Genomic DNA, 24730 nt, shown 5'->3' on the forward strand with positions numbered 1-24730 from the left:
GAGTGATGTAGTTGCACTGGGAGTGTAAAACGGCGATTTCCCGTGAATCAAAACAGTGCGGGAAGGCTACTTAATGCCACCTCCACATAAACCGGTCGGAGTTCGGCGTGCGAGGTACTGGATCTTTAGCGCGGACTGGAATACTCTCAGATGTCCCAAAACCTGTTCTGAGGTGGTCGTCGTTTGCCCAGATGCATTTGCGACTTTTTGTGATTCTAACCCTGGTCAGCAATGCAATGATGTTGAACCCGACTGCAACCAAGCGAAGTGGTAAGAGCTTTCCTACTGAGTAATTTAGGAACATCTAAATTAATGAAATCTTCTATTTGTATTTTTGGCTTTACTGGCTGGAGTGAAAGCACTGATGTGATTGGAACCTCAATGTTTTCATTGTTTAGAAAGCCAACGCACCTATCTGTTTAGATAGAGAAACAACTTGATGTTACGGGGGGTGACCTAAACATGCATTTTGTTCAAACTCCGTTATCAGCCTCTCGTGACCTGCGACCGATATAATCAGGTAGCTTGCAGTTTTACGTTACTCGGAAACCATTTCCAAGATATTTATTAAGTACCATATTTATGGTTCTTTTTCCACAGCTGAACCCCGCATTTGGTAGAGTAAGATCAAAGTTGAGCTTTTTATAGAACATAACGTTTGCAATATGCTGGCTGAGTTTCCAGGCGATTCGCACTATTTGGGGCAACCAAAAAGGCAAAATATAATGGTATTCATTACACGTTAGAGAAAGACACCTTCCAGCATAATACACAAGCAAATTGTTTTGTGTCAGTCATGTTTTTCTGTTGTTACTTACTTTTGATTCTGAACAGTTAGTTGAAATGTAAGTCCGAAGTTAACTTCTACGTTAAGTGGTGTGATGATGATGATGATGATGATGATGTTTACAGCAATAGTCGTGTAAACGGTGAAAAATACAAGTGTGAGGTAATTGGCTGTCAGAGAACAAAACACCCCCCCCCCCCCCAAAAAAACATAAATAAATAAATAAAATGACGATTTTGCATTAAAGAATCACCGAATATCTGTTGGACGTTGGACATTGGGAACTCATTACGGTGCTGAATCACAGCCAAAATAACTGATGAATCAAAAGCATAAGAAAGACTTAAACACTTAGGCTACATCCAGAGACAGGATTAGTTATTAAAGGGGCTATTAAATTAAAATAGTAAAACTGGCCTGAACATGCAATGGCGAATTGAAGGAAGACTCACTTTTATAAATTGCCAACATTTTTCCTCAGCATAATAATCAAACAAATACTTGGCATGTAGAAGCAAAAATAAGTAGCCTATTATGCATTTTATGTGTTCCTTAAAAATTAAGTCTAAACAATTTTGTAGTATTCTCACAGTTTTGCAAAATTAGAAGAAATGTATTTAATTTAAGAGGATATTGGTGGCCCCAAAGCTGTTGTCTGCTGCGTTCTACCCTGTTTGATTTTTGGTGGCACACACTCATTGCTTCATAGTTGTTTTGTCTTGTAAAACTTGCTGGTAACTCATTGGGAGGTTTGCATGGTAAGAAAGACTACATAAACCTGAGATGTCTTTTGATGGATCCATCCCATTGAATTTCTCTGTCTAAAGCTACCTACACATTATAATCCTCACTAACCTATTGAGTTTCATTTAACAGGGAATAGCATGCCTGCTTACAGAACAGATTCAGCCACTGAAATTCAAGCCGTACATAAGATCCCTCAAAACAAAATATTTACATCTCATAAGGGGATTTATGAGCATTAAATATTCCAGATGTTATGAAAAGGCAATAGCGGTATAATTATGGGCAGTCTTAAACTGCACCTGTAATCAAAACTGACTAATACAGTCTGACGCTTAGCTTCCTGTTATAATCACGTTTTGGCTGAGCGGGTCAAATGCTGAACTATGCATGGTGTTTGACCTGCTGTCAGACTCCATTACTTTCTTTGCGAACCTAATGGGTGAGGATCCATTTGGCTTTGGTCTGCTGCTTGCTGGGGGACCATGCTCGGGGGGGGGAGGCAGAGAGATGAGATCCCTTTGAGTGTGAGAATATGTGTAGGGAAGTATGAAGGATGACAATCATGTAGCTGAGAGTAGTATTCTGTCAAATTATTAGAGCTTCTGACAGCACACATATATGTGCCTGATATGTAGGATCTGCCTGGAAATAGCAACAGTTAGGTTCCACATGGGATATAGATTTATGGCTGACTGTAACCAACCTCTCAGCTCTGCACCTTTTTGTGAACAAGAGGACAGAGTGTCTTAGTATTTAATATATACCTACTATACATTGGTATTACTAAAACATCTGTAATGTTTGGCTTTGTAATTTGCAGTCTCCTGTGGAAATGATGTTCTGTGTGGGTTGGTGACCGCTGTTTAAAAAGGCCTGTTTCATATTACTTGCGTTAAAAATGATCGTTTTATGACTAGTGCAAGCAGAGATATTTGGGCTGTCTGGAAATGGTTCTTAAAAACTTGGAAAAACCTTAATTACTAACTTAACAATGTAGCATAGGCATGGCTTAATAACAATGTAGCAATCATAGCTGTCATGCAAAGTGGGCTGAATTTGGCAGGGGTACACTGTAGCCTCACAATATGGTCTGTACCTTACAGCAACGTGGTAATGTTGCAACACTATAAGACTCGAAGGGAGGGTTTGTTGGCCCAATCTCAACCCCCCAACCCCCCCCCCCAAAAAAAAAGACTGCATTGGTGTGAGAGTTGGATACACCCTTACAGGTGACAAGGACACATTAAGGTTCAGAGGAAGGGATTTTGACTGTGGGCAGTGTTTTGCCCGAGGGGACATTTTTAATTCTTGGGGGGTGGGGGGCTTACATTAAATGGACAGTCAATCTTGCATTAGAAGGAAGAAAATGAATGGTGGAATAAATTGTGATACTTATAACAATTGCCTTAATATATTAATATAATATCGTATAGATGCTTCTTGCCTTCTGTTTTATTTCAACAAGTGCTTTACAATTTGTTTAATCAACAGACCTTTTATGGATTGGATTATCAAAGGCTACTGTTTGTTCATTCTTGATTGTTCAATGTCGTTCTGGTATTCTGTTCGGAGTATTATAATAATACTAGTATTAATAATACTAATAAACAGAATAAAAAGCAAACACTGGCCAGTCTTGGGATTGCTGACTTCCCCTCTCCTCTGGAAGGATCTGTTCTGTGTGGAGATGTGACAATTCCCATGCATCAAAACTGAAACCCTTCCTTTTGAAATATTCATTAAGCTAGAATGTTTTCAGATGTACGATGACTTAAAAGTCACACGCACTTAATATGCAGTTAAGGGGAAAGTATCATATTCACATATGTGGAATTAAACATCATTGATCCATGGTGTGGACAAGCTGTTCCAGAGTCAGGATCCACTGGTAGGTTCATAAGTGGGGTTAAGATGATTCGAGATCAGTCACAAAATACATCTTACGTTATACTCTATCCTCAGACATTCACACTAATACAACTAAACACTGCATTGTATTTTGACATGTCTTTGAAATACCTACATTTGAACATGTGTGAATATACATTTTGATGAGGGCTTAGTCACAGAAAATGTATTTTCTCATTTAGTGGGTCAATCAGGTTGAAAGTTTGGGAGCCCCTGCTGTAGGAAATATACTGAACTACTTGGGTGCCAAATGAACTTTTGCTTCACCACCAGTCATGCCATATGAGAAGTAACATCGAAGATCCTTGTTATTCCCCAGTTTCAGCCTCCATTACAACCTTTTTTCCCACAAATGGCTGTTGGAAGGGGTTACATAAAATATCAGGTTGGCAGTAAAAGAAAATCTGTGTTCAAATTGCCGCTATTACTAAAAGAAAAAAGCTTTTGGCACTGGTGCTCATAAACTTCAGACTTTGGCCCTTTACCCTAAAGACATGATCTGACAGTTGTATGTTGAATATCTCTTAAAGAGTACTGCTGACATAGATTTATAGTCACTGCTTAGTGTTAGCTTACTAAGGTTCTCTTTCACACATATATTATTGTATCACAGTTGCTGAGCGAGAAGTACTTGTTGCACGTATTTAGTGTGATTTCTGTTCCGATGGATGTCTCTGTAGGTTCTGTAACCCACGGGTGTGAGTGTGCTTTGACGGTCATGCAGTTTTAAGATACAAAAGTTTTGATTGTTTGGTTAAAATAAATAAATAAAATTGGTAGTTAGAGAAGCTGAAGGTCAGTGGAAAGTATATGATACTTTTATCTTTTGATTTTTAATCATAGTTTATATCATCATGAAGGTTCACTCAAAAAAACTACTAGCCCCAAGCTATAGAAGGTTGTCTGTCTTTTTTCTAATGCATAGCTTTGAATGGTGTCCCAGTGTGATATAGTGATAGTAGTGTTGTAAAGTATAGCTTTTTAACCCCATTCTGAAACAGAATAACATTTTAGTACCATAAGTACCATTTTCAGTATCTGTATATCATTTTATAGAGTTTTCAATAGAATGTAAGCATTATTTGCTTATACTCTTACATTTAATACTCTTATAGGGGAAATTAGTTGCGCTAGAATACAATTCTGGCTGTACTTATTTTTTATTCTATTTTCTGCTGACTTCACTGTTCAGTTTCCTATGTGGATATTCTGTTGCCTTTCAAACCAAAAGCCATTTTGTAATTATTATATTTAATACAGCTGTCGCACCAACATTCATGCAAAATGCAACTCCTTTGGTAGACTGTACAGTATAGGAGTTTTTTTTTTGACAAAATTAACTTGCTCTGTTGGAAAAAAAAAAAAAAAACTCTTTGATGAAGTTTGTTCCATTAAGGTGAAAATGTAGACTGGCCAAGAACACAAAACAAGCTCAGTGTCTGGCTGTTCTTATTCTCTCTTCAGTGCTTCTCAGCCTTGCTTTGGATGGGCACACCCAAGGCATTTCAAGGGCTAATATTGTACAAAAAAGGACATTTTTCAGTATATTTCCACTATGTGACCTCAGTGACTAAAAGTCTAAATTTAGATTTACAAAATTATTACGGAAAAAATAATAGAACGTCATATGAACTTCTCAGGTACAATCGCTTGTGGTAAGCCACCAAGAAAGTGACATGGCCTAAACATAAGAAATCTTTCATCAACTTAAGGGCTTAAGTACAAGGAGCCACTAGGTCATCATAGCAGAAGACTTAATAGATACATACTGCATGTAAATAACTCAGACAGACTTTTAAGTCCTGAAAATTCATAGCTCACTTAGAACAGTGTCACAAATAATGTACTGTATTTGAGGCTAAAATTCTGAAAAGTGTCTTTACTTTGACAAGTAGCAGATGGTGTAATAGGTTATATTTTTAATAAATCTGTGGTTATTGGAGCATGTCATGCTGGATCAGTTTTACTTCTGATGTCTATAACAGATTTTTCTAATGTTCTCAAGCTTTATTTATTATTTCAATGTAAACAAAAAAGCACTGGTATATTGGCTTCAAATTCAAGCAAATGATTAAGGCAGGTTGTGTATAACATAGCTATAAAATAAATAAGTTTGACAAGTTTGAACATGTAGACCTGATTAATGAAATTATGTATGTGAATATCTAAAATAAAATTTGCACTAAATAAATTATACTGTAAATAAACACAAGCAGAGTAGAATCTTCAACACATCTTATTCTAACTGAATTTAATGCTCATTTTTTTTCAGCACTTATGAAATTATTTGTATGTTCTAAATATGTTTCAGTTGAAGCAAAAATACTAATGCACTCACAGACACAGACCCACCTGCGTGCACACATGCCTCCACACACACTTACGCGCAGGCATACACACGCACATTACGTCCCGGCTGACAACATATTGTTACATTTCCACTGTTTGCAAGTAGCACAACAACGATGCTAGATGCTTATTCAGCAGAAGGAACTGCCCCCCCCCCCACATCCCAGAGTGCTTTGCTCCCCCCGTTTCCACAGCGAAGGATGAGGCTCTGATCAAAAACACACGGCCCCCCTCTCTCCCCAGGCCCTCTGGCTGCTCTTAGGGCATGAAAAAAAGAAGACAAAAATAAGACAGAATGAAGGAGAAAAAAATTGTCCTGCACTTCTCCGTTTTCATCCCAACTCAAACAGTCATGAATTCATTTCATTGGTAACACATTTTGCACAAAGAGAGGGGTTCCATGACTCGCAAGGGGAGATAATTCAGCAGGGAGTGGGGAGAACAGATGGGAATATCTGCTTTGATTGAAGATCATCTTTTGGAAAGTCAACACCGGGCCAGTGACCAAACCATATCTCAAAACGCCCCAGAAACCTGCACAGGATATTGCGGCAATTAAACAAATTCAATCACAGAAGTATCTTCACACGATTGAAACCATTTTGGGGTGACATGATGCAAAAACTTCAACTGAGGTATTTTTACTGTTATTATTTTTTTCTTTTTTTACTGTTACACACAATACCTTCTCAGCAATGTATAGGTGCCCCCTCAAATCTGAATAATGTGTAATTACTTAAAAATGATTTAAAAATCTCAAACATACTTTTGGAGTTAAAGTGTGTGTGTTTTTTTTAAACTGAGTTCACCAATGGAGACCAAAAACACACATTGAAACAATATCTAACAGTATTTCTCTTTTTGATATGGCTTGACAACAGTTTCTTTTTATTTTTATGCTGTTCCTTTTCTTGGCTGACTTCACTGTAGAGACAATTTAGGCTACTGCAAGGCTTTTAGTCATAGCAAGACTTAAAACAATCAATAGTGAATTTGACAGTATACATATTTCATTACTTATACAACCTCTTTCGTTTTCCACAATCTGGAAAAATACAGCTTGTGTAAATATAAAAAAAAGAGGTATACCGCTTTAACTTCTTTCAAGGTATCACCACAGCTAAAAGCCTGCCAGTAGATTGAATTTCCCCCTAAGTAAAAAGTACCTCTGCTTCATATGATGTAAATCTATGGTTTCAGACATTTCTGTTGTTTATGTGTTGAATCTTGTGTTTTGCATCTGTTCTGTCATGGTTTGTGTATCAATTTTCCACAGTGAAATTACAGTCCACAGTTTCATTAAAGAAAACAAAGCGCAAAAAAATGTTCCTGGTACAGATGAGGAAAGGATGCCCAGCCACACTTAAAAAAGGCATATTTATCTGTATCGATAAAATGTGTTTTGTGTCATTTTAGGGTCCCATCATTGATTGAATAGTAAACATTTCCCTCAAATTGTTTCCAGCTTACATTACAGAGTCTAATTGCTGTTATACAAAAACAAATTTGCAATTTGCAATTCTTTTGCAATGCTATATGTTTAACAAATGTTCACACTGTTCTATGTAAAATATGAGAAACTCACATCTGTGTAGCAGTTATTATTCAATAATAAACAATAAATGAAAATATGTAGTTATATAATAGTAGGCTGAGGGATATATTTCTGACAATGTATTGGACCTATTTATTATAGGGTATTAATAGTCACCACAATTAACACACAGTAGCTCAATTTAGACTTAAGTAGAAAATTCTCTCACAACCCCATAGAATGTGTTGCTCAAAATTAAGAATAATATCTTTCCTATTTTCTGATAAGCAAAGTTTTCCTTTTCAGCAGCATGAGATAACATCTTTCTTTAGTTCATGGGGCAACCAGTTCTGTAATGTTGTATAAGTTCAAAACATTAAGTCTCATGAAAAAAAAACTCTCTCAAACATAAGACACTTAAACAAAACAGGTTCCATATGGAACTGATTTTTTGTAAACTGGACAACTGTAATTGTATGACCTTCTGACATTATCTTAGTTCCTAACTACTGATGCTGTGAGTGGCAGATATGCCAGATTGATTATCTACAGGTGGAGAACAGTTTGGGAATAGCCTCCGAAACACAGATTTTTATGCATGCAACACAGCATATCACATGACTGCAAACAGATTTCAGGTTGCAAGGCATCAATATCTTAGTTAATAAACAAAACCTTTTTTACATGACAATCAGAAAACTGATTATCTAACATACATGATCTTCTTAACCAGCATAATGCATTGCACCCTTGACTGCAGGGAGCTGTTCCCTGTATTTACTTAGAAAAGGACATTAGAGTTGTGTGTGAACTTAGACTTGGTGATGTAGGTTATAATTTTCCTTTTTTCTGAATCTTCAAATATTCATACAGATGGAATGAATTTCATGTTTCTTCAATACATTTTAGCTGAGAAAAAAATGAGGCGATACTTTCTGGGCAACTTAAGTAGTGAAAGGGTGGTGTGAATACGGGAAAATTATATTAAGAACATAAAATGTTCTTGCGTCTGTAACTGGTGACAAAGCAGTTTCCCATAGAGGAGTCACACAGCTCCTTCTGAATTATTTCTTTGAAGTTTTTTCATCTGAGGCAGAGAATAATAGTGATAAAACTTGTTTTTCTTCCTGTTACTCTTCTGTCGTGGGCTGCTGTGGCATTCATGGGGGTTTGTCTACAGATGCAGAGAAGGCACAGCAACAGTGCGTTTAGGGTCTGCTTGACCACTTTCACCCACACCAAACCTGGGTAAACTTAGCTAACAACATTGTCCGAACTGTGTTCTTAGCACTTTTTGGATGTTAATATGAAAGAGACTAACTAACCAGTCATTACAAAGTGCTGTGTGTGAGATGAGTTCATGTGCGTATTCTGGTTGGATGTTGATCTCCCTGTGGAGGTGATGGCATATGGAATTCATTGTGCTTGAATTACATACCAGACAGTGAATTTTCTTTTTGGAGACTCCCTGGTGGAAAAGAACTCCGCTAAGGCAGGTCCTCCGCTAATCTGTGTGAATTTGAAACTATGAGGGACAACAACACAGACATATTGATTATGCCAAATACTTATTGATTTTTCTTTTTTATTTTCGGTTTGTATTGTAGTATAGACAGTCGTGCGTAAGTGTATTTCCGTTTTTTGGTTTGTGTTGCGATTTTGAAATTTCTGTTTCTGTTGCTGAATAATAAGGTTTGGATTTATTCCACTCTTAAATGATCACCTTGACTTTCACGGAGAAAGGCAATTTCTCAATGGAATCACACAGATATCTTCCACAAATAGGTGGTAGGACTTTGCAGATAGCCTTGCAGGCATGTGAAGACTTAGTACTTTTTTTTTCTGCCCTGTACTATTTCTGCTATACACTGTTGAGCCTTCCAAAAATATGTCCTTGGTTGTTAGTCCACAGACTACTGACTCCAGTCTCCTCTGTGCCCTGACACCTAATGCATTCCATTCTTCCCAGCAACTCACAGACAAACCAGGCAGGGAAGCTAGACCTTTTCCACTTTTCCTGTGTTGTGGCAGGAGGGAACTCTTTCTCTTTCGGCAGTGGAAAGGGCATGATTGGCCCTGATAAGGAACTGAAAGTAGTCAATTCCCAGGCTCTACAGCGTGACTAATACCCCTCTTATTGCTGCACTCCATTTTTTGGGAGTCTGGTATGTTTTTGGAGAGAGAACTCCTTAAAGTGCAGCTTTTATCTCCCCGTCTTCCAGATTAAGCATGAAAAATCAGGAGAAGTCATAAAGCTCGGTATATAAAATCTGAAAACACATGTCTGGGGGTTTGCAGAAAACAGCGTGCACCTGGATTCTTTTCTGGAAACGGTGTGCAGAGAGGCAGAGGGCTACTCACATTAAAAATCTATGCTGAAGCTCAGGTTTGACTGGAATGATAAGTTGTTTGTTAATTAAACATATCCTGTCTCAGCTGTCATTGCAATATTCCATTCAGCGTGGCCTTTTAACTGTTCTGTTAGGTCTTTGGAAATCAAAACTTATGGAACCATTTGGAAACACATGATTTTTTTTTATTTTATTTTTTAAAAAGTCTTTCACTGACTTGCACTCATTCTTACAGAAATAAAATGTATAAATTGGTAGAGGCTAGAGATTTCTGCAAGATGACTCACAGCAAAGCATGAAAAAAAAAAAAAACAGCCCGGGAGAGGCCCACTCATTGAGTGGTTGTTGTCTTTGTGTCTGTGCAGCTACCAAAGATGCGCCCGAGGACTGCAGGAGTTGTCTGGTCTGTTCTAGAGAGAATGGCTGCGAGAGCTGCCCAGATAAGCTGTTCCTGTTCCTCAACAGGGAGGACATGAGGCAACACGGCTCCTGCTTACACTCCTGCCCGGCAGGGCACTACGGCCTCCGTGGTCAGGACATGAACCGCTGCATGAGTGAGTCTGCCACTCCATACACCATATCCGTGCACCCTCCACCACTTCTGTGTCATTTCATGTCTGCTTTTATGCACAGAGCAGATTAACTTAGGGTCGGGCTGGAATAGTGTGTTGCAAACACGATCCCTAAAATGATCAAGGATGAACTACTGGAATACTGTCAAAATTGTTAACAAAACATACGCATAAATAAGTACATTTGTTAAAAAAAAACCATGACCCATACTAGGAATAGTGCGGCTTGAATAGTGTTATGCTCACACTCACTGGTCTGGGAGTGTTGTTAGCCTGGTCTGATGCTGTTGCTCATTCAATTTGAATGGATACACTTAGTTCCTATTGTGCTGGAAGTTGCTCTGGATAAGAGCGTATGCTAAATGAATGTAATGTAATGTAATGTAACCCCCCCCCCCCCCCCCCCCCCAAAAAAAAAGGAACTAGTGGCACATGTCAAAAGCAACTGTTAACTTGTCAACAACATCATCTACAGAACCGCAGATCTATCACAGATATTGCAAGTAAACAATGACTGGATATTATACAGGCTCAATCGTGTCATTCATATGGTTTCGGCCAAGAGTAAGGTTGAATGTCCCAGTATTGGCACAGAAAAGCAGTGTCTCGAGTCCAGACCGCTTTTAAAACTAAACCGTCGGTGGGAAAAAACTGTTCTTTAGTTTTATTGACATTATGCATTGACAGGTCCTGTAAAACAATAAAGTGTAGCTCAGTATCGTACATCCATTCCTGAAAGTTCTGCTGCCTTCTTTATGTTGTCGGGCTGTAAAATAAGTTTTGGTGATACATTCTTGAAACTTGTCTGAAGGGAAAAAAAACTCACCAAAAACATCTAGTTTGTCTGAAAGATCATTCTGTCCAAGTCCTTAGAGTTTAAAAAAAAAAAAAACACTACTAAATACCTCCTTAAGAACTTTGCAAACATTTACATTTGAAACAAGAGCAAACAAGTGGTCTGTAAGAACTGTAAACAAGACCAATCTTATATGGCATTCAAACACAGCTCTCAGTACAACAGAGATGCCGCCTGCTGCTATTGTTACAGCTGGGAAGTGGTGAGTGACTGCACTTCAGGGTAGCTGTTTCCATCTCAGGTAGCTTGCGGGGTACAATTGGGCATAGGTTCTAAAAGTGTAATGTGTGCTACACCTACCCGTGACTGGTTACCTGACTTTGTAGTTACGTATCTTGACTGCGGAAGCTTTCTAGCTAGATAATACATAACCTGTGATAATCATCAGCAGACAATCTTAACTGAATAAGCACAGAGAATTGGGTTTGCTGCTTGATGTCTAAAACATGAACTAGTTACACATATTTCTTTTTTTTTTTTGAAAGATTGGGATCCACATATCAAACTGTTAAAGTAGTAACATATGCACATATGCTATAAGCAAAATTGAGAATCACGACAGTGTGGGCTGCAGGGCCGGAGCTATGGGGTGCTTATTGCACCCCCAGACGGACCTCAGTACACCCCCACTTGTCTCCTTATATCCCGATGTCTACATAATATTTATTATGCAAATGCACCCCTCTGTATTTTCTCTGTACTTCTCTTTACTTTCAGCCTGATGGGCTGTCTATCATCTAGCTAATCTAGCTAATCTAGATGATAGACAGCCCATGCTGGTGGCTGCCTGAACCAGGCAAAAAAAAATGCTGTGAATGCTCGTTAGGTCTAAAAGCCTTCTCTCAGAAGTGGTTGATTTTTACCATAGCTGTTGATCAAGAACGTAGCTGTCATTTTGTATGATTCACTTTCTGCTTGAAAATCATGTTGCTAACATCAAAAGGTCTCATTTTTGTATCCTAAAAATTACATAATGTGCTTGAAGCTTTCAGTCTCTCTTTAAAGGTGCTTAGGTTCAGGTGCTTTTATTTTATCTCTGGACTGTGGCAATGCCCTGCTCTGCCCTGTCGCTTTGAGAGTTTCCAACAGGCCACAGCATGCAGAGAAATTCAGCTGCCAGCATCATAACTGGGACAAGAAAAGGGGAGCGTATCACCCCTGCATTACACAAATTACGCTGGCTTCTACTTAAATCTTGTATTGACTACAAAGTAATTTTGCTTACTTTTAAAGCTCTGAATGGCCTTGCGCTCAGTTATCTGCATAGTCTGTTGCAACCATACACCCCTGCTGAGAATCTCTTTTCCATAGACTCCGGCCAGTTCTCTGTACCCTCAAACAAGCTTGGCTGTATTGGCGACAGAGCATTTTGTGTCATGGCCCCGAGCTTTGGAATGCCTTACCAGCATACATCTGAGCCTGCCAGAATATCAGCATTTTTAACTAACATCTTTAAACATATCTGTTTGTCCTGGCATAGAGTTAACTGTACTTAGTGTTTAGTGTTTTTACTTTTTGTGTGTTCCAGCTAGATTTACTTGCTTGATTTGTTTGCTTGACAAAATTTGTTCAACAAACTGTGGACTTGTATGTTTGAATGTAGTTATGCTGTATGTACTTCTGTCTTCCCAATTATTTTACTAGCTAACTCACTGTTTTCACTACTCTATGCACAGTCACCTTGCATTTCAGAAAATGTATTAATATATATAAATACAATTAGCTTTCTCAATTATTCGTTTGGTGCCCATATTTCACAGTATTTACTGAGTGAGACTTTATACTGCTGTTATTAATGATTGGATGTGCTTATTCTGGTGTTCCTTACAGAATGCAAAGCCTCCGACTGTGAGAGATGCTTTAACAAAGATTTCTGTACAAAATGTAAAGGGGGCTTCCAGCTGTTTAAAGGCAAGTGCTTGACCAGCTGTCCAGAAGGCACAATTCCACACTTAACAGATTGCATTGGTGAGTGTTTCAACTATCTGGCAAAGTCATGAGTTCTCCTCTGGCCCACGCCACTCCACATATGCTGTGACTGATATGTACTGATTTCCATGAATGTTTAAACAGTCATAATGACTTGTGCACTGAATATATCAACCCTGTTCTGTTAATTGTGAAATTAATGTGTATGGTTGAGTTTTTACATGGACTAACACCTTTGAAATGCAGGAGGTCTTTATTTACCATTTTTTATTCTGTTAGGTAAATAAATTATGGTAAAATCATCTGCAGAAAACTGTATTTTCCTCACCTTCATGCATTCAAACTCATTTTAAATTTCATTTAGACTTTGATATGAAAGTAAGTTTGATTGTTTGTAAGGTTTAATGTCTAAAAAAGTGAAGTGGCATCTTTGCTGTAGTTAGATATTTACTCAGTTATTCAATGAAAAGACTAGATAGCTACATTGTGTTCTTTCTAAATAGTCAGTGACAGGCAATCTGTGAGGCCATACGTACAGTGAATTCTTTTTCACAGTACTGTAAGTTTTATGTAAAGCAACAGTCGTTAAACCTGCAACCTTTCGGGTGTACATTGAGGTCCACAGCCACTTTTTAACATTATGTTTTTTGTTATAAGGATATAAGGTTCCAGTACAGCCATCACTCAAATGTCTTTAAGAATGTAATGCTTGATCAACCACTGAGCTGTAACTCTGATCCATATTTCCTTGTATGACTTCTCCCACTTAAAGTGAACAGCTTATTAATGTCCAGTAATGCATGCTACTTTCAGCCAACTATCATTAGAGGATGACTAAGACATGCTTTTGAGAAAAATAAGTAGGTGAACAGTGGTCTAGGAGGAGGAAGTGCAAAACGCTGATTTAATGAATGTTCTGCCTATAACACAGTATTTGGGAACAATAACTGTTGGCACACGGGCCGGTACCCTGAAAATACAAAACCATACGTAACCACAATCGACAAGGAATTTAAGCCAATTTTACGGAATGTCTGATTAAGTAAACAGTAATGCTTTATGACACAGAATAGCTGGTAAGCGCCTCCTGTCGCATCTGTAATGCAATGCACATAATGTAATGCATGTAATGTACTGCACGTAATGTGTTTTCAGAGGGCTGTCAGCTGAGTCTGTGGGGAGAGTGGAGCCCCTGCGAGCGCAACGGGCTACGTTGCGGCTTCAGGTGGGGAAGGCAAAGCAGGAGCAGGGAGTCTCGCAGGGGCCCTGAGGGGGCATCGCCCCACTGTCCCACTCAGCACGAGAGCAGGAAGTGCCGGATGAAGAAGAAATGCCCTGAAGGTAGGCCGGGGCAGGCTGCTTGATGGGAGACACGGGAACATTCAGTGTAAAAGTGCAAAGGCTTGTTTGTTTTTGTTGTTGTTTTTTTTAAAATATATATTCGGTTCTTTCAAACTGACATTGGGTAGCAAGTATAATTTTTAATTTTAATTTATCATGGTATTGAGGCAGGAAGAACTCATGGAAGGGTAAATGTTTTTTGTTTGTTTGGGGTTTTTTTTTTTTTTGAAAGTTCCCAAAGTCATCGCCGTCTTTTCCTTGGGCTGCACTGGCTGGGTACAGGAAGCCTTTCTTAGTAATGAGGCAGGGGTTAAGTGACTATAAACCAATCACATCCATTCAGTGAGCCATAATATACAGCCCTTTCCTTAATCATGCATGTTTTCTCACACAAGAACCTGTGAGTTAAGTGACTATAAACTAGTCGGTTCCAATGAGTAGTGATTGATAGCCCTTTTGCTAATCATACAAAACTAGTTAGCTGACCAGAGTTCATATGTTTCTGAGTAAAAACATTTTTCCCCCATTGTAAAAGCACATAGTAAAACTTCACATTAATGGTGGAAAAAAAAATTAGTATACCAAGGACATTCTTTGATTATGAGCAATGAGGGAATGTTAGTCTGAAGTTCCTTTTGAGGAACCTTAAACTACAGTTTATATTCACACATTGTCTTCCTGCGGACAATTTTCTCAGCACTCTTTGACTGTCAGAAGGAGTTTTTCTTTGCGCGTTATCACGTAGATCGTAATGCTTTGAATTCTGAAATGATTCTAAGAACACAAAATTCACTGAATGAGCTCTGCAAAAGAAGCATCCAACTTGCGTGGTATTCTCCTTATCTCAGTTCCCTAAGCATAACTCCTCTACAGCCACATGAAATTCTTTCCTAAAATTGTGGGAGATTAGCGAACATCTGTATTATTTAAAAAGGTATTTATTTCAACGGTATTACTTTATGATACTTTTCTATTTAAGCAAAAACACACAAATATTTGCTTCTTGGTGCTGCACTGGAAAGCATTTGCTTGCCGCAATTATCATTATCAATGGCAGATCCGATGTCCAGTGGCGTTAGGAAAACACGAAACTCAATCTTGCTCAGTCAGTGTTTGGAGCAGCCATCACTGAGGTCTAATGACACACATCTGCCATGAAACGGCTCTTGTGATATTTTTCAAAAATTCCTTAACTTTTGAGGAAGATTAGTTTGCTCTGTGTAGCGTTCGTTGCTGTTATGGTTGTCAGACGATTCCTTTTATTTTCTTCAACATTTGTAAATACCTCACTGGTGTACTAAGGCCACTGTGTAGGGGTGACCCCCCCCCCCCCCCTCTTTATTCCTGAATTGTGGCCACTTCTTAAATCTTGGAGCATTGCTAAAGAAAGCCAGAAGAACGCACAGCAGTGGATCTTACATATATTAATGTGCTTATGAAAAGACAGGAAATTCTGTTTTTCCCCTGATGAACATTTGACTCAATTCCCTGTTAAGTAGGTGTTAAAAACTGGAGCCACAAGGCAGAATGGTTCCACTAAATTCAAGACAAAAAAAAATAGATTTCACTGACTGTAATTTGACATAGCAGTAGGGCAGTTTTTATTGACCTATGCGCTATAAATGTGCTACATGATACATGGTGCTGTATTGTTCATGGCTTAATTTCAGATAAAATGTGCTCACCACTTGGCAGGTCAGTGGGGTCGATTTTTGAGAATTCACATGTTCAAATCCGTCAATATTTTAGTTGAAAACATTGCTAGCTAATGAAGCTATTCCAATTAAGATAATTAAAAATGAAAGTGAGAAGTGCAAACTGAACCCTGTGTCAATCCCAGACCAGCAATGAGTGTGAGCCCACAGTGATGGACCAACTCACTGGAGCCATGCCTATCCTTCAATTAGTGCCTATTTCAGTGCACTGCACTATGGGACTTGTAATGTGAAAAACAGCAGTTAGCTGCATGTGGGTGTATCAGAGGATTGCATTTGTCTCATTTCAACACTCCTGTGTGTCATGGTGAGATAAACCTGTTGTCCGATTGGTGATTTCATAAATGGTTGCATAAAGGTGAAAAGTCTTTAAAAAAAAGAGGGTTAAATACTAATCCCAGATGTATTTCAGTTCTCATCAACACCTTCAACAACATTTCAATCTGCTTACTTAGAGGATTTAATTCCCATATAATAAAACCTTTTTTGTTCACCGGTTTTACCTGAAATCAGAAGTTATGTCACCCAAGCAACATTCTTTTCAACTGGACATAGAGAATAGCTAATTATGAAAATCAGGTGTGAGTTAATATAGAGCTAATTAACAAATTACTGCTGAGATAGCTAGTTACTGTAAGTAATTATGACTTTGAAAATGAATCATGGAATGTTGTGGAGCATATCATTATAAGTTTATATTATTGGTTACTATCCAAAGTTTGGTGACTGTTTGCTAATTTCAGGCTTATCTGGCTGACTAACAGTGGTTAATGGATAGCAACGTGATATTGGCTGTGGCTTAAAAAGAGAGTACCCCTTCAACAAAATCAGAATCACTTAACTAAACTATTAGCTAACTAGCAAACTGTTCAGCTAAGATGTTTTAATTCAGTGTGAGGTAGGCTTTGTATACAAAGTTAGCAATTTGTGTGTAAAGTTGCCTATTCAGTTAGCAATTCAAGTGATACAGTTAGCACAGAGTGACGAAGGTCATCTGACAATAACCGAAAAGCTGAAAATTGATCATATTGTAGAATAGAGGTTGTGCTGATAAGGTGTTTATAGATCAGAGAATCTTGGCAATGAAGTGCAGCTTAAGGCTACGTATGACTGATATTTTAGTTTATCCTGTTTGATCAGCTATTTCTGTAGTAGTCCTAAATGAAATTTCTGAAATGGCTCAATTGTGAGGCATTGCACTGTCTATCTGTTATTTTATAAAATGTTGATATTTTAGCTGATATTTTTGACTGGACTATCGTTAATGCTTTAACATACAGGATTACTGTTATGTGCTACCAAAAACGATGAGGAATTCAAGTACCTGTGGTTTAATTTCAAAGCAGTTTACTTCAGGGCAAACCCCCTTTATGCTGGCACTTCTGTAGAAAAGCACATATTTAGGAATTACCAGACTTTACTTCAGTCATTGTGCCATGACATCATAACGTTTTTACAATGGATTTTTCCTGTATTTTGTAAACTGAAAAGAAGAGGTTTTTTTCTGCACTTGGCATTTTGAAAGTCCCATTAATCTCTGCTTTCCTAACCAGTGCTCACTCGGCATACACGAACGCACACATACACACACACACACACACACCCACACGGACAAACCACAATCCTATTTGGGTGGTTTATTTTATTGCTGTTTTTAGCAAATCGCCTGCAAGTTTTTTGTGCTATATACGGTTTAATTTGAGGGATTTCCTGTCAGTGCTTAATTATGCCATCAATCAAAAGCCATCCTTAAAACTTGTGCTCTTTGCTGAACAGCTCACCAAAAGGAAAATGTTTAGGGAAGGCAGGGTGCAGACAGCATCTCCAGAGAGCATTTGTGGACTCTTTTGATCATGAATGGAATGACATGGATTTTCTCCTGTTTTCTGTCTCAACTTAAAATTGAGGGAGTGATCGCGGGTACCTCAGCGTGTACCTCGGCCTCGATGACCACCTCATTAGTATAATTCGAGTTTTTAAGAGCACTTGAGGGAGGCAGTTTCTTTTTTTTTAAACCTCATGGATTGCAATTTTGGCATGAGCGTTGTAACTGATACCCAGTCTGTGTCCTGTGTTTACACTTGCGTGTTTGTCCTGTTGAAGTTCTCTCAGAAACAGAGCAGAGTTGGCTAACAGGTGGGTGTTGGTGATGGAACAGAAAAGCAAATTATCATGTGCTTTTTTTTCTCATGAAGTATCAGGTTTTAAATAGCAACATTTACTTTACATTCACACAATGAAAATTTCTGGTTTTGCTTCACAGTATCAAGAATGTGGGTGTGTGTGTGTGTGTGTGTGTGTGTGTGTATGTGTGTGTGTGTGTGTGTGTCTTGGTTGTTTAGTTAAGAGTAATAAGTAATTATTTTCAGAAACGAAGATTTATGCTGATCCAATGACATTATAAAACAGCTACTGTTGCTGCAATTTGAAACATGGCAAAACAGAAATAACCAGGCCGCCACTACAAGTTACTATGAGCAAACCTTCCATTAAATTGTTCTCTCAATGCCTAAATGTTTTTTTTAAACTGACATAGATGCCAGGAGAGGAAATAAGAAAATTGGTGCAAAAACAAACTTCATTTCAACTTTAGCTCATATGAGATGTAATATGGTACTTTTTGTGCATTAAACTCTCATTTGTATAAAAATGTCTACCCACAAACAAAGGTGAAACGGACAACTTTTGATTGGTATCACATCTGTGTTTAGTGCAGTGTAATTTATTTAAGGCCAGTCCAAGAGTGTTCGCCAACCATACTTCCCCAATAACAAGATTAAAACACTGATCCCAAATAAGCGAATGAATTGCAGCAACCAAAACATTTCCTTCAAATGAAAGCCATGTGAAATAAGCTTTTCCAAGAGTGTTGACATCGTAATAGTTTGACCTGAATCTGTTGTGAAAAAGGCAATACCTTAGTCTTCTTTGAACTTGCAGTGAAGGTGCACATTCTCATAAAAAAATGTTTTAAACCCTTATGTCTAAAATAGATTTGCACTGATGATGAGGATTTAAAATAGTACTACCATGTTTGAAGGACTAAGCCATCTACTTGAGGAAACATTGGTATTGTGACTGGAAGCGTCCCATGTCCTTTCTGTCAAGAAAATAAATATATCAAATGGTCTAATTTGAAGACAGGATTCTGTTTCATGGTGGGGATTAGTTAACTAAACCCTGACTTTGCCTGTGTGGTTTTGAATTGTCTGGAAGTGTTCTTTTAAAATTGGGAAGTTTCGAATGTTCAGGTCTATTTGACATCAATTGTGTTTGATAGATGACATATGATACCGTAGGTTAACGCTGATACTCTCTGTCTCGGCTGACGGCTCCGAGTTGACCTCCGCGTCTAAGAGAGTAACATGAGCTCCACAGTTCAACTCATTGGGGTCAGAGGTCATGACCCGGAGTCAGGAGATGACATTTGCTAAAACCCTGAAAACACGCTGGATGCACACCGGAGACCTCGTCCGGCTAATTCCTTCGGACACGGCGGACACACGTCTCAGGGAAACAGAGCAGTTGTGTTGCCTGAGCAGCAGACAAGGTGGGGTAACTTGGCCAGGACTGTTGTAGTATGGGGGCCCTGTGTCACGGCACTGCCTCCGTGCTTGCTGGCTCCAGAACACAGGATAGAGGCAGGATTAGGAGTGCACTTATTCCAGTGTGGTGTTTGTTTAGGGTTTGGAAACCAAAGGACTGTTTTCCAGAGCCCTGCATCTGATTAACTAAGAATGACACAAGGATGGGTTACATTCATGTCAGAGCCATCTGTGTCCCTGGGGTCTGGGGGGGTGGGGGGGGGGGGGGGGGGGGGCTGGGCAGTTCGAGGACTTGGCTCCACACTGTGGAAATGTAGTCACATTGTGATCTGCAACAGAGATGGGGATATTGGTTTACACCCTCCCACTGACACCCCTTTCCCCTCAACCATACCAGAGAGACAGTTCAGGACAGCCAAATCCCAGCTAGACACAATTACTTCACAATCATCTGAAAACTGCTTGCAATCAAACATCAGAAATAATACCAAATCATCTCTAATATCCCCCAGATGAGAGCGCAGGGTGGGATTTTCTGTCCCGGGCCACCATGAGGGGAGGAGGCTGCAGATCTTGTTAAGACGGAGACAAATCTATTGAGAAGGCCGATGATTAGTGGCCTCTGTTGCTGCAGCTGTAGGTGTTTACGAGATGGGATGGAATCCGCTTCAATGACACAGTTTGAAACCTGACCAACGTTTGAGACTGAGACCGAAATTAAATTTTGAAACCCCACTGAAGTTTGATATATGGAATGTGTACCCTTGCCTGTCTTCAGCCCACCGTAATCTCTGCTGCCAGAGTGCTTTGGAGCATGTGCGGAGGAGCAATGTAGCCCCCTTTGTGGTACAGCTGTTGTGCCCTTCTTTCAAAGGGCTGTCTGTAATGTGTCCTTCAGGTGTCATTGGTGTTGCCCCAACCTACACCAGGAACAACAGCTATTAGACTGAGGAATGGACCCAGTGGCTAGTGCCATGGACTGCATGCATTCATGTTATGCAAAGTTATGTAATATATTTATATATACATTACATATTATGTTACATAAGTTAGATCCCAGTACCTTCAAAAATGTCACTTTAAGTACACTTTAAAGTACACTAATATATAAAACATAGATGATATATATTATACTATGTTTATTGTAGTATACTATTATAAGTACACTTCAGAATGTCAGTCAGAGGTAGGGGCCTAAAATAACAGTAAAAGTTGAAACAACTAATACAGAGAATGTCAATAAAGGTAAGAAAAAACAGGGTATTCTTGTTACCTTCAGTTTGGTAGGTAGCATCACTAACATTCCCTGAGAACTTAGAAAATAAGTTTTCGGCTGAGAGCAAGATGATAAAGTTCAGTCTTTCCTAAAATTTTGAAAGAGAAAAATGCAATCCTTCTGGTGCCTTTCACAATATCTTACAGAGTTTGCTTTTACTAACTGTAACAGTACAGTCTTATAAAGCAGTATAATCTTATGCTTTCCTTGTGCTTTATAGAGCTCAATATAAACATATGTACGTATGTATAGGATACACATATGTAAAGAATTGTGGTTTGTTTCTTGGTTGGAATGGAACCAAGACCTTCTCATGTTCACACGGAACTGTTTTCCAAATGAACTTGTACTGAACTGTTTGTCAGAGAAAGCCAAGGGTACCTCTTCAGGAGGCATTGAATTTGTTCAGGTTGAATTTGTTTCAGTCAGCTACTTCAACTGAAATGTTCACGCTACTCTCTATGTGAAACATACCACACTCAATCCAAAACCAACTCTGTAGTGTAGGTCAACGGGTAATATGTACCAAATATAATATCCAAATATCATATATTTGGATATTTCGGCCCATATCACAATAACAGTATGTAATATGATAATTAAACATATTGGTCAAGGTTCATTTTCTGTTGTTTTTTGCTTCCTTTTTTGTCCAACATTTGTTGAGAGCAGTTATGCTTTTAAGCATGTCACAACTGCAACCACTACTGCTGAACCACCATAGGAGCAATGGCTGTGGTGTGTGAGGTCCTTTGATATACACACATGCCTACCATGACTATAAGTCCCATGGTACACCAGGAGGCAGGCAGCATTGAAGAATAGGCACAGTCTCTTCATGCCATCTGAGTGGTTGCATGTAAGTCTCAGGGTGTTGAGAATGAAGCACCAGGGGAGCCCTAGCTGGCCCACCCACCCCTATACCCAGTGAAACAAAGCCAGTTTGTTCTGCAAATGTGGGCTCTTGGTTGTTGTTGGTGAATTGCATTGGATTTGAACCCAGGACACAGGGCACAGTCTGCACTTGAAACAAGAGATTCTACTGTCAGAGCCCTCACTTTCTGATTATATTACATGGTCTGATGTAGTTGAAGAACATAAATAACAGAAAACTGAATTCATGTTCTGCTGAACCATAAACATTTAATTTAATTATTTTAAAACAGAACTCATTATATACATGCTGGCTCCACAGATGCAGAAAGAGAACTTAATTAATAGAAATCTGAATTCTGTCATTCCACCACACTACATTAAGATAGAGAGAGTGATGTATGTTTGTGAATTCTTTTCATTTTTACTAACATACTAACATTTACTTGTATTCATAATTCCACCAATTATCTAGATATACATAATTAATATACAATATACAATTACAGATATACATATAAACACTAGTCTTCAGTCCTACCTGAATATTAAAACTGCATACTCGGCAAACATCCACATAGAAAAAATGCCCAAAAGTCTCTGGCAAGTAAATAATAAATCATATGAAAAAGACTAAATTGAAACTTCACATTTCTTAAAGCAGTAAACTCACTTTTTGTTTGTTTGAAACAAGTTGGAATGGTTCACTAATCAGGTAGCTGGCAGGCTTTATAGTTTTGTGTAGTGTTTCACGGGCGTATATTACCCTATAAAACAGATGGCAGCAGCCTCTTATGGGAAGGGAGAGAGGAAGAGGGGTTTAGGCTGAGAGGGTATATCTATTTCAAGTTAACAAATCAGTAATAAAATGTGTAATAGGGTACTACTTGGTAATTTATGTGTTTCTCTCTCGGTGTTAATTGAACAGCAGCAAAGCAACATTGGCCTCGCATCCCAGATAACTGGGTTGTTGTCCAGTTTCTTGTGTTTCAAAATTTTCAGCCAGCTCCTTATAGTTGCACATTGTATTATCACATGCTCAGTTTTATTACATAGCGTGCAGCTGTTCACATTTTAACTCCATTTTAACACTGACTTTAAGCTGCATTATGTTACATCTCTCCTGTGTTATTTTTTCTTATATATATATATATTCTATATATATATATATATATATATATATATATATATATATATATATATATATATATAGATAGATCTTTTTTTTTTAAATATGTTTGTGTGTAGTGCATTGTAAGTTGCATTTCAGCTATTCTAAGGTTCAGACCTTTACTGATTGAGAAAAAATAATAAGGGAAGATTATTATGTATGTGTTTTGTTATGGACAACAGTAGCCTAGTATTATATTTATATGAGTCTTTGAGGATTAACTGTAATAAAATAAGTCATGGATAGACAGTACATGGTAGGACCACTCAGTATGAGGTTCATGAAGCCTCTTGAAGCATCACTTAAAAAAAAAGTCTTTTCCTGTTTAAGGTGGGGGTGCACATACATATATTCTGAATTTTTAAATAAAGATTTTAAATCCTTAAATAAAAGGTCACTAAGAACTCCCCACGCAATATATAGCTTTCTAGCTTACCAGTCATGAATTACTGTTGGACATACAGTACAACAACATTCCAGCCGTGACTTAAGGTGTTAAGATTTGGCAACCCCACGTTATGTCACTCTCATGTCATGGCAAAATTTGACCCCATTTAAATCTGCCAACCTTAAAAGCATTTCTCTCATCAAGTTTGCTGATTAACATGTCTTCCACAAACACTTATTTTTCAGTTCAGAGAGGGCGGCAGTTAACCTGACGTTGCCCTCTGTCTGTTTTATGATACTGAGACGGGTTTGAGGGTTGCATTGTTGAGATCCCCCCCCCAGTCATTTTGTGGCTGGAAGGAAGAAGGGGAAAAGGCAGAGCATTATTGCAATAAATCCTGACTAAATGCGATCGGATGTCTTCAGGATTCTCTCCGGGAATGCAGGCACTGCCCTTTCATCACAGAATGGAAATCGCATGACAGACTCACAGGCAACAGCCCTGTCGAACTGCAAACCAGGTTCTCTGCTCCCAGACCGCAAGCCCTTCGTGAGGCCCTAATGAGTGTTTATTTCGTTTTTTACGATAGCCTCATTAAGCCGTCCTAAGAAATACATGAATTTTGCTTTTGTTTTGCAGAGCTAACTGAAAAAAAAAAATGTCCTTTGGTAAGCACTTCCTGAAAGACAGAGTGCATATGATATCTCCTTACGGCTTCGTGATTTCTTTTGAGCCTGTTCATTTCTTCTGCTTCCTCCGTCAACTGCTTGTCTGATGACTTCCTGTATTGACGTACGGAAGAAAATTGTGCTCTGTGTGTCAAATGCTAGTGAGATCAGGAGAAGACATTCATCTGCAGTTAGTACTGCCCCATGACTGAAAAAATTCTGCTGTCTGAGAAGGGTATGTAGGACAGCGCCTAATAAATCGAAGTATGTCACCTAGAGCCGAGCAGTGGCGAGATGGAGAGGAGAAAGGTGAAATAGTATCTCGACGGCCACAGCCTTGAAGTAATGGCTCTCTTTAATTTATCTGTGGGTGAGAAAACATGACTGGCGAAGAAAAGTTTTTAGTTTTCTGTCTTTCATGTGTACAAATGTAACAATCACTCCATTATAGTGGACAAAATGCAACAATTCAATGACATAAATTTTGAAATTTAAATAAAAAAGTTGGAATCGCTCAGTTGATAAGATTATTGATATCATTAACATTATTATTTCTTCAACAGAGAGAAGAAAGAATGAGAGGAGGGGTGAGAGAAAGAGAGGGAGGAAACAGCAAAGGCTCCTTAACAATGCAACTGCGACAGAACCACCAGGTGGAACCTAAAGAAGCGTCTCGACCCACCTCCGCCCTGCACAGGAGCGGGACACTTGAGGAATTCT

At 38.6% G+C, this 24730-nt stretch overlaps 1 protein-coding gene across 1 annotated transcript; it reads left to right on the top strand.

The window, feature by feature from the left end:
• The first annotated feature begins 200 nt into the window (after positions 1-200).
• Positions 201-24730, top strand: rspo4 (R-spondin 4). The gene is made up of 5 exons (XM_036530292.1): positions 201-270; positions 10042-10230; positions 12935-13072; positions 14189-14374; positions 24574-24730. The coding sequence occupies exons 1-5, from the start codon at positions 237-239 to the stop codon at positions 24672-24674; spliced, it is 648 nt and encodes a 215-aa protein (XP_036386185.1). The 5' UTR covers positions 201-236; the 3' UTR covers positions 24675-24730.

This window comes from Megalops cyprinoides, chromosome 6, assembly GCF_013368585.1.
Source record: "Megalops cyprinoides isolate fMegCyp1 chromosome 6, fMegCyp1.pri, whole genome shotgun sequence".
NCBI lineage: Eukaryota > Metazoa > Chordata > Actinopteri > Elopiformes > Megalopidae > Megalops > Megalops cyprinoides.